Here is a 12,019-nt window from a genome sequence, read left to right as displayed (position 1 = left end):
TATTATATTATATTATAGTCTATTCTATTATATTATATTATAGTCTATTATAGTCTATTATATTATATTCTATTATATTATATTATAGTCTATTATATTATAGTCTAGTCTATTATATTCTATTATATTCTATTATAGTCTATTATATTATAGTCTATTATATTATATTCTAGTCTATTATATTATACTCTATTATATTATAGTCTATTATATTATAGTCTATTATATTATATTATATTATAGTCTATTATATTATATTCTAGTCTATTATATTATACTCTATTATATTATACTCTATTATATTATAGTCTATTATAGTCTATTATATTATAGTCTATTATACTCTATTCTATTGCAGTCTATTTTACTATATTCTAGTCTATTCTATTACACTCTGTTCTAGTGTACTCTATTCTAGTATACTCTATTCTAGTATACTCTATTCTATTGTATTATATTATACTCTATTATATTATAGTATATTATACTCTATTCTATTGCAGTCTATTTTACTATATTCTAGTCTATTCTATTACACTCTGTTCTAGTCTGTTACCTATCATATTCTAGTCTATTATACTCATGATAGTCTATTATATTCTATTCTAGTATACTCAATTTTATTATTCTATATTATATTGTAGTCTATTATATTCTAGTATACTCTAGTTGATTATACCCTATTTTATTATACTCTATTCTAGTATACTCTACTCTAGTATACTCTATTCTAGTGTACTCTATTCTAGTATACTCTATTCTAGTATACTCTACTCTAGTATACTCTATTCTAGTGTACTCTATTCTAGTATACTCTATTCTAGTGTACTCTATTCTAGTATACTCTATTCTAGTATACTCTATTCTAGTGTACTCTATTCTATTCTAGTATACTCTATTCTAGTATACTCTATTCTAGTATACTCTATTCTAGTGTACTCTATTCTAGTGTACTCTATTCTAGTATACTCTATTCTAGTGTACTCTATTCTAGTATACTCTATTCTAGTGTACTCTATTCTAGTGTACTCTATTCTAGTATACTCTATTCTAGTATACTCTATTCTAGTATACTCTATTCTAGTATACTCTATTCTAGTGTACTCTATTCTATTGTATTCAAGTATACTCTATTCTAGTATACTCTATTCTAGTATACTCTATTCTAGTGTACTCTATTCTAGTATACTCTATTCTAGTATACTCTATTCTAGTGTACTCTATTCTAGTGTACTCTATTCTAGTATACTCTATTCTAGTATACTCTATTCTAGTGTACTCTATTCTAGTGTACTCTATTCTAGTATACTCTATTCTAGTGTACTCTATTCTAGTGTACTCTATTCTAGTATACTCTATTCTAGTGTACTCACATTTATTATACTCATTCTAGTTTATTCTATTATAGTATACTTTTATTATACTCTATTCTAGTATACTCGAATTTATTATACTTAATTCTAGTTTATTCAGGTCTATTATACTATATTCTCGTATACTCTAGTTTATTATTCTCTGTTCTATTATACTCTATGCTCTTCTAGTTTATTTTATTCTAGTGTACTCTAATTTGTTATACTCAATTCTAGTTTATTATACTCTATTCTAGTATATTCTATTATAGTATGCTCTATTTTATTATACTATGTTCTATTATACTCTATTATAGTATGCTCTATTTTATTATACTATGTTCTATTATACTCTATTCTAGTATGCTCTAGTTTATTATACTCTATTCTACTTTATACTCTATTCTAGTTTATTATACTCTATTCTACTTTATACTCTATTCTAGTATGCTCTAGTTTATTATACTCTATTCTACTTTATACTCTATTCTAGTTTATTATACTCTATTCTACTTTATACTCTATTCTAGTTTATTATACTCTATTCTAGTTTATTCTATTATAGTATGCTCTATTTTATTATACTATGTTCTATTATACTCTATTCTAGTATGCTCTAGTTTATTATACTCTATTCTAGTATATTCTATTATAGTATGCTCTATTTTATTATACTATGTTCTATTATACTCTATTCTAGTATGCTCTAGTTTATTATACTATGTTCTACTTTATACTCTATTCTAGTCTATTATACTCTATTCTACTGTATGCCGTTTTATTATACTCTATTAAATTTTACTCTATTCTAGTATACTATTTTATTATAATATATTCTAGTCTATGTGCAATCATTCAAATGTTTGCTCTATTTTGTTGCATGTGGTTACTGTGGCAAGATGTACTACAGTACCCATAATGCTCTATTATACTCTATTTTATATACTATATTCTATTTTGTTATACTCTATTCTAGTATACTCCATTTTATTATTCTAGTTTATTATACTCTATTCTAGTTTATACTCTATTCTAGTCTATTATACTCTATTTTATACTATATTCCATTCTGTTATACTCTTCTAGAATACTCCATTTTATTATTCTCAATTCTAGTTTATTATATTCTCTTCTATTCTAGTATAATATTTTATATACTCTATTCTAGTCTATTGTACTCTATTCTATTATACTCTAGTTTATTATACCCTATTCTAGCCTTTTATACTCTTTTATTATACTCTAGTTTATTATACTGTATTCTAGTCTATACTTTATTCTAGTATACTCTATTCTAGTTTATTATACTATATTCTACTATACTATATTCTATTCTATTATGCTCTATTTTATTATACTATACTCTATTCTAGTCTATTATACTCTATTCTAGTCTATTATACTCTATTCTAGTGTATGCCATTTTATTATACTCTATTCAATTTTACTTTATTCTAGTATTCTCTATTCTAGTTTATTCTACTATATTCTACTATACTATATTCTATAATGCTCTATTTTATTATACTATACTCTATTCTAGTCTATTATACTCTATTCTGGTGTATGCCATTTTATTATACTCTATTCAATTTTACTTTATTCTAGTATTCTCTATTCTAGTTTATTCTACTATATTCTACTATACTATATTCTATAATGCTCTATTTTATTATACTCTAATATATTCTAGTGTCTTATACTCTATTCTATTATACTCTATTCTAGTCATTATACTCTATTCTAGTATACTGTATTTTATTATACTCTATTCTAGTTTATTCTATTATACTCTATTCTAGTTTATTACTATATTATACTCTATTCTAGTTTATTACTATATTATACTCTATTCTAGTTTATTACTCTATTCTACTTGGTTATACTCTTCTAGTTTATTATACTCTATTCTATTATACTCAATTCTATTCTATTATACTCTATTATTTTATATTCTATTATACTCAATTCTATTCTATTATACTCTATTCTAGTTTATTACTCTATTCTACTCTACTCTAGTTTATTACTCTATTATACTCTATTCTAGTTTATTACTCTATTATACTCTATTCTAGTTTATTATACTCTATTATACTCTATTCTAGTTTATTACTCTATTATACTCTATTCTAGTTTATTATACTCTATTCTATAATACTCTATTTTATACTCTATTCTGTTATACTCTATTCTATTATACTCTATTATACTCTATTATATTCTAGTCTATTCTAGTTTATTATACTCTATAATACTCTATTTTATACTTTGTTCTGTTATACTCTATTCTATTATATTCTATTATACTCTATTATATTATTCTAGTCTATTCTAGTTTATTATCTATTCTAGTTTTTGTGCAATCATTCAAATGTTTGATCTTATTTTGTTGCACGTGGTTAATGTGGCAAGATGTACTACAGTACCCATAATGCAATGTAAAGCACATCCGATTTTACAGAATACATCGTGAAGATAACAACGTTGTTTCCATCTCCAGGTAGTACCCCCATGCACACCTCGTCTTCCAGCAGTTCCCTGGACAGAGGGTCGACCGGCAGGAGAATCCAGCACTCCCCGGATCAGTTCCAGCCCCCAGACAGAGCCCCGGTTCGCAAGGACTGGGTCCCAGACAACCAGCAGCATGTCTGCATGGTCTGCCAGCGAGAACGCTTCACCATGGTGAGAATAAGACCCCCCCCCCCCCCCCCGTGAAAGGCTAGAGTCTGGCGCTTGTATCTATAAGGTAGTGGGTTCGATTCCCGGGACCACCCATAATATGCATGCATGACTGTAAGTCGCTTTGGATAAAAGCATCTGCTAAATGCTGTGTGTATGTATATATGTATATATATACACAGTGTATATATATTATAGAGTGGAATGGCTAAAATCTCTCAAAATTAAAAATAAGCCACTTGAATGAGTGAGTGGCGGACACTAAACGAATGAGTGAGTGGCGGACACTAAATGGCTCCTACAAAGAGAAAAGGGTGGCATAGGTTTCCCGCAGACAGATTAAGGCTAGTCATTGGTTTCCCACAAACAGATTAAGGCTACTCATTGGTTTCCCACAAACAGATTAAGGCTACTCATTGGTTTCCCACAAACAGATTAAGGCTAGTCATTGGTGTTCAGTACAGGAACAGACTTCGTCTGTGTTGGGTGAACCGGGCTCCTGATTTGTTGTGTGAAACGGACTCTCCGTTCCATCCTATTGTCCTCCTCAGTTCAACAGGCGTCACCACTGCAGGAGATGTGGCCGTCTGGTGTGCCATGCCTGCTCCGACCACAAGATGGCGGTAGAGGGCTGCGCTGTGGAGGAGAAGGAAGTGCGTGTGTGTGACCAGTGCTACGGCTACTTCCATCCAGGGTGAGACCCTTAGACCCTACTGGCAGTAACAACCTACACACTGCTTTATTCACTGTCATATGTCACTATCTCTGTATATTGACCCCAAGGTAACATATCACTATCTCTGTATATTGACCCCAAGGTAACATATCACTCACTATCTCTGTAGATTGACCCCAAGGTAACATATCACTCACTATCTCTGTATATTGACCCCAAGGTAACATATCACTATCTCTGTATATTAACATATCACTATCTCTGTATATTGACCCCAAGGTAACATATCACTCACTATCTCTGTATATTGACCCCAAGGTAACATATCGCTATCTCTGTATATTAACATATCACTATCTCTGTATATTGACCCCAAGGGTAACATATCACTCGCTATCTCTGTATATTGACCCCAAGGTAACATATCGCTATCTCTGTATATTAACATATCACTATCTCTGTATATTGACCCCAAGGTAACATATCACTCGCTATCTCTGTATATTGACCCCAAGGTAACATATCGCTATCTCTGTATATTAACATATCACTATCTCTGTATATTGACCCCAAGGTAACATATCACTGATTTTCTATTTTGTTTGTATCATCACAGTTCTGATGACACGCTGGAACAAGCTGAAGGTAAAGGGTTGCTATCATATTAATAACAGACGTTAGTATGAAATGTCTTCCTAAGGCTACTGCCTCTTCAGCTACTGTTATGTTAAGGTTTATTTGACATGGGGACAATGCACATTGATCAACATTCTGTAAATGTCCCAGATTTAACTAGCCGGTTAGCTAATCACAATGTCCCAGATTTAACTAGCTGCTTAGCTAATCGCAATGTCCCAGATTTAACTAGCCGGTTAGCTAATCGCAATGTCCCAGATTTAACTAGCCGGTTAGCTAATCGCAATGTCCCAGATTTAACTAGCCGGTTAGCTAATCACAATGTCCCAGATTTAACTAGCTGGTTAGCTAATCACAATGTCCCAGATTTAACTAGCTGGTTAGCTAATCACAATTTGTAGTCCTTGGATAGTGTGTGACTCGCTCTCTCTCCCCTTCTTTTCTCTCCCTCTCCCTCTCTTCCCTCCTCCTCTCTCTCCTCTCCCTCTCTCCCTCTCCCTCTCTCCCCTCCTCCTCTCTCTCTCTCTCTCTCCCTCTCTCTCCTCTCCCTCTCTCCCTCTCCCTCTCTCCCCTCCCTCTCTCTCTCTCTCTCCTCTCCCTTCTCGTCTTCCTCCCTGTCCCCCCTCTCTCTCCTCTCCCCCTTCTCTCCCCTCCCCCTTCTCCCTCTCCCTCCTCGTCTTCCTCCCTGTCCCCCCTCTCTCTCCTCTCCCCCCTCTCTCCCCTCTCCCTTCTCCCTCTCCCTCCTCGTCTTCCTCCCTGTCCCCTCTCTCCCTGACCCAGTTGCAGGTAGTCCTATGTCTACAGAGGGAGTGTTAGATTCAATTCTTCACCTGCCAGAGGTCACTCACCGACAGTTTCACCTCAGCACCAACCCTACAGACAACTTGCAACTACAGACAGAGTTCTACTATGAACAGGTCAGTTATAACTACAGACAGAGTTCTACAATGAACAGGCCAGTTATAACAACAGACAACAAGGTAACCTGCCTAAATGATTACCGCCCCGTAGCACTCACGTCGGTAGCCATGAAGTGCTTTGAAAGGCTGGTCATGGCTCACATCAACACCATTATCCCAGAAACCCTTAGACCCACTCCAATTTGCATACCGCACCAACAGATCCACAGATGATGCAGTCTCTATTGTACTCCACACTGCCCTTTCCCACCTGGACAAAAGGAACACCTATGTGAGAATGCTGTTCATTGACTACAGCTCAGCGTTCAACACCATAGTGCCCTCAAATCTCATCACTAAGCTAAGGATCCTGGGACTAAACACCACCATCTGCAACTGGATCCTGGACTTCCTGACGGGCCGCCCCCCAGGTGGTGAGGGTAGGTAACAACACATCAGCCACGCTGACCATCAACACGGGGGCCCCTCAGGGGTGTGTGCTCAGTCCCCTCCTGTACTCCCTGTTCACCCACGACTGAGTGGCCAAACACGACTCCAACACCATCATTAAGTTTGCTGATGACACAACAGTCACCGACAACGATGAGACAGCCTATAGGGAGGAGGTCAGAGACCTGACAGTGTGGTGCCAGGACAACAACCTCTCCCTCAACGTGAGCAAGACAAAGGAGCGGATCCTGGACAACAGGAAACAGAGGGCTAAGCACGCCCCCATTGAGATCGACAGAGCTGTAGTGGAGACGGACCTTCCCCTCTTCCCCCTCAGTAGGCCGAAAAGATTTGGCATGTGTCATCAGATCCTCAGAAAGTTCTACTGTTGACAGCATCTTGACTTGGCTGCATAATTTCTTGGTTTGGCAACTGCTTGGCATCCGACCACAAGGCGCTACAGAGCTAGTGTGTACGGCCCAGTACATCACTAGGGCCAAGCTCCCTGCCATCCAGGACCTCTACACCAGGCGGTGTCAGAGAAAGGTCTAAAGAATTCAGCCACCCAAGTCAGTTTGTTCTGTCCTGCTACCGCACGGCAAGCGGTACCGGAGTGCCAAGTCGGGGACCAAAAGACTTCTGAACAGCTTCTACCCCAAAGCCGGGGCAGCAGGCAACCTAGTGGTTAGAGAATTGGGTCAGAAAACCGAAAGGTTGCAAGATCGAATCCCTGAGCTGACAAGGTAAAAATCTGTCGTTCTACCCCTGAACAAGACAGTTAACCCGCTGTTCCTAGGCCGTCATTGTAAATAAGAATTTGTTCTTAACTGACTTGCCTAGTTTAAATAAAGGTTACATTTAAAAGTTTTAAAAAAGCCATAAGAACAGTTAATTATAAGGCTACCCGGACTTTCTGCTTTTCACACCCTACCTACATGTACATTTTACCCCAATCAATCATCTCAACTGCCTCGTATCCCAGTATGTTGACTCGGTACCGGTACTCCTTGTATATAGCCTCATTATTGTTATTATATCGTGTTACTATTTTAGATTTATATTTTATTTTGACCTCTGTCCCTGTCCCCGGGTTCCCAGTTTGACCTCTCTCCCTGTCTCCAGGCTCAGTTTGACCTGTCAGTTTGACCTCTGTCCCTGTCTCCGGTTCCCAGTTTGACCTCTGTCCCTGTCTCCAGGCTTCCAGCTGGACCTGTCGGTTTGACCTCTGTCCCTGTCTCCAGGCTCTGTTTGACCTGTCAGTTTGACCTCTGTCCCTGTCTCCAGGCTTCCAGCTGGACCTGTCGGTTTGACCTCTGTTCCTGTCTCCAGGCTCTGTTTGACCTGTCAGTTTGACCTCTGTCCATGTCTCCAGGCTTCCAGCTGGACCTGTCGGTTTGACCTCTGTCCCTGTCTCCAGGCTCTGTTTGACCTGTCAGTTTGACCTCTGTCCCTGTCTCCGGTTCCCAGTTTGACCTGTCAGTTTGACCTCTGTCCCTGTCTCCGGTTCCCAGTTTGACCTGTCAGTTTGACCTCTCTCCCTGTCTCCAGGCTCTGTTTGAACTGTCAGTTTGACCTCTGTCCCTGTCTCCAGGCTCCCAGTGCGTCTCTGTGTGTGGCCATCCTGTCCCTCCATAGCGACCAGACAGCCTGTGGACACCAGCTAATTGGACACTGCCGCTCACTGTCCCGTAAACTAACCAATCCCGAGGTGGACGCCCGCCTCCTCACCGACGTCATGCGCCAGCTTCTGTTCAGCGCCAAACTGATGTTCGTCAAGGTGGGCCGCAGCCAGGACCTGGCCCTGTGTGACAGGTGAGAGTACTACATTACCCATAATGCCCTGTGTGACAGGTGAGGATGGCATGTATAGGATCTGGAAATGATATAGTGCTCATCTTACATCAGTTCTCCTCTGTCCCTCTGTGTTTCTCTCCCTCTGTCTCTCTCTGTCGCTGACTCTGTCTCTCTCTCTCTCTCTCTCTGTCTCTCCCTCTCTCTCTCTCCCTCTGTCTCTCCCTCTGTCTCTCCCTCTGTCTCTCTCTCTCTCTCCCTCTCTGTGTCTCTCTCCCTCTCTGTTTCTCTCTCCCTCTCTCTGTTTCTCTCTCCCTCTCTCTGTTTCTCTCCCTCTCCCTCTGTCTCTCCCTCTGTCTGTGTCTCTGTCTCTTCTTTGTCTGTCCCCAGCTACATCAGTAAAGTCGACGTCCTGAAGATCCTGGTAACGGCCAACTACAAGTACATCCCTTCTCTGGATGACATCCTGGAGACGGCTGCTGTCACCAGGCTACGCAACCAGCTACTGGAGGCAGAATACTACCAGCTCGCTGTGGAGGTGAGGCAGACCTAGTGAGTCAGTCAGTCAGCCAGCTAGTGGAGGCAGAATACTACCAGCTCGCTGTGGAGGTGAGGCAGACCTAGTGAGTCAGTCAGTCAGCCAGCTAGTGGAGGCAGAATACTACCAGCTCGCTGTGGAGGTGAAGCAGACCTAGTGAGTCAGTCAGTCAGCCAGCTAGTGGAGGCAGAATACTACCAGCTCGCTGTGGAGGTGAGGCAGACCTAGTGAGTCAGTCAGTCAGCCAGCTACTGGAGGCAGAATACTACCAGCTCGCTGTGGAGGTGAGGAAGACCTAGTGAGTCAGTCAGTCAATCTCTTTATTGTCCCAATTGAGAAATGTATCACAGTTGAAAATATGACACATTTTGAAGGCAATACAAGTGTGTTTAAGTCTGAACATCTAATTCTAGGTTATTCTAGGTTAGGTTTTTGTCTGTCTGTCTGTCTGTCTGTCTGTCTGTCTGTCTGTCTGTCTGTCTGTCTGTCTGTCTGTCTGTCTGTCTGTCTGTCTGTCTGTCTGTCTGTCTGTCTGTGTCCACTGAGACAGGTGTATCAATCCTAACCTGGTCATCTCTCTCTCTGCCTGTAGGTGTCCACTAAGAGTGGTCTGGACCCAGGTGGTGTGTGGCAGGCGTGGGGAATGGCCTCCCTGAAAGCAGGGAACTTGACTGTTGCTAGGGAGAAGTTATGTCGCTGTCTAAAAGCTCCGGTGGACAGAAACCAGCTCAACCTGGGTCCTCGGCTGCTGCAGGAGATCGTCTCTCATCTGGAAAGCACCGTCAGACCCACTCTGGCCATGGTGAGAGACAAATATGACCATGATACCTATATTGAAGACGCTTATCTCCATTTTTTTTTTTTTTTTTTAAAGCCTAGATGTTTAGTCTATGCTACGACAGTGAGGGGTTTTAGTATGTCTGTAGGATGACTGCAGGAATTGAACACCACAACAGTGTGTGTCTCTCATTGGTAGCAACGCTGCCATGCCACACGGAAAATAGCCGTCCTCGCTGTGCCCAGCACGTACCCAGTTTCAGTGTCTTATTTTCAACCAGTTATGTAATTGTTGGGCACACAGTGGTGTTTACTGTTATCCCTGTGGAAACAGTCTTAACGTTCCCACATTAGACCCAGCCTTAACGTTCCCACATTAGACCCAGCCTTAACGTTCCCACATTAGACCCAGTCTTAACGTTCCCACATTAGACCCAGCCTTAACGTTCCCACATTAGACCCAGTCTTAACCTTCCCACATTAGACCCAGTCTTAACGTTCCCACATTAGACCCAGCCTTAACGTTCCCACATTAGACCCAGTCTTAACCTTCCCACATTAGACCCAGTCTTAACGTTCCCACATTAGACCCAGTCTTAACGTTTCCACATTAGACCCAGTCTTAACGTTTCCACATTAGACCCAGTCTTAACGTTCCCACATTAGACCCAGTCTTAACGTTCCCACATTAGACCCAGCCTTAACGTTCCCACATTAGACCCAGCCTTAACGTTCCCACATTAGACCCAGTCTTAACGTTCCCACATTAGGCCCAGTCTTAACGTTCCCACATTAGGCCCAGTCTTAACGTTCCCACATTAGGCCCAGTCTTAGATAAACTGTATTATCCCACCACGTGGGACATTCATTTGGTGCTTAAACGGACATAATACATCACATAATACCTAAAAACACAAACTGTACAATACGTCATATTATCTAATATTATCTAATCTATAATCTATAAAATAAATGGGAAGTTACAATTTCTAATATAGACTGTATTGATGATATAGACTGTATTGATGATATAGACTGTATTGATGATATAGACTGTATTGATGATATAGACTGTATTGATGATATAGACTGTATTGCTGATATAGACTGTATGGATGATATAGACTGTATGGATGATATAGACTGTATTGCTGATATAGACTGTATTGATGATATAGACTGTATTGATGATATAGACTGTATTGCTGATATAGACTGTATTGATGATATAGACTGTATTGATGATATAGACTGTATTGATGATATAGACTGTATTGATGATATAGACTGTATGGATGATATAGACTGTATGGATGATATAGACTGTATTGCTAATATAGACTGTATTGATGATATAGACTGTATGGATGATATAGACTGTATGGATGATATAGACTGTATGGATGATATAGACTGTATGGATGATATAGACTGTATGGATGATATAGACTGTATTGATGATATAGACTGTATGGATGATATAGACTGTATGGATGATATAGACTGTATTGCTGATATAGACTGTATTGCTGATATAGACTGTATGGATGATATAGACTGTATTGCTGATATAGACTGTATTGCTGATATAGACTGTATGGATGATATAGACTGTATTGATGATATAGACTGTATTTCTAGTATAGACTGTATGGATGATATAGACTGTATTGCTAATATAGACTGTATTGCTGATATAGACTGTATTGCTGATATAGACTGTATTGCTGATATAGACTGTATTGATGATATAGACTGTATTGATGATATAGACTGTATTGATGATATAGACTGTATTGCTAATATAGACTGTATCGCTAATATAGACTGTATGGATGATATAGACTGTATTGATGATATAGACTGTATTGATGATATAGACTGTATTGCTAATATAGACTGTATTGATGATATAGACTGTATTGATGATATAGACTGTATTGATGATATAGACTGTATTGCAACAGTCAGGGATTTTTTTGTTACCTTGGTTCCCTGTACCCAGTACTTACCGGACTGAGTTGTGTTGTGAACCAGTCATGTCATGCCAAACGATAGTGCTGTTTACTGTTCTGATCTCACAACAAAGAGCTCCAGTCTTCACTGTTGCCAGTAGTTTATCTGTGTGGCTTTGTCCCCAACGGAACTCTATTCCCTAGGTAGTGCACTACATGGCCCTGGTCAAACGTACTGCACGGTGTAAGGTATAGGGTACTAT

General features: G+C 39.0%; 1 protein-coding gene across 1 annotated transcript in view; it reads left to right on the top strand.

The window, feature by feature from the left end:
* zfyve26 (zinc finger, FYVE domain containing 26) overlaps positions 1 to 12,019 on the top strand; it is a 73,776-nt gene that overhangs the window by 46,064 nt on the left and 15,693 nt on the right. The window contains exons 20-26 of the mRNA XM_029712683.1: positions 3,856 to 4,037; positions 4,586 to 4,728; positions 5,327 to 5,355; positions 6,133 to 6,263; positions 8,287 to 8,507; positions 8,877 to 9,024; positions 9,617 to 9,826. Of these exons, the coding sequence (XP_029568543.1) occupies positions 3,856 to 4,037; positions 4,586 to 4,728; positions 5,327 to 5,355; positions 6,133 to 6,263; positions 8,287 to 8,507; positions 8,877 to 9,024; positions 9,617 to 9,826 (1,064 nt within the window). The remainder of the gene's footprint in view (positions 1 to 3,855; positions 4,038 to 4,585; positions 4,729 to 5,326; positions 5,356 to 6,132; positions 6,264 to 8,286; positions 8,508 to 8,876; positions 9,025 to 9,616; positions 9,827 to 12,019) is intronic.

The sequence above is a fragment of the Salmo trutta genome, chromosome 25, assembly GCF_901001165.1.
Source record: "Salmo trutta chromosome 25, fSalTru1.1, whole genome shotgun sequence".
Lineage (NCBI taxonomy): Eukaryota > Metazoa > Chordata > Actinopteri > Salmoniformes > Salmonidae > Salmo > Salmo trutta.
Note: the sequence above shows the minus strand (reverse complement) of the source record. Positions and strands in the feature narration are given on the sequence as shown.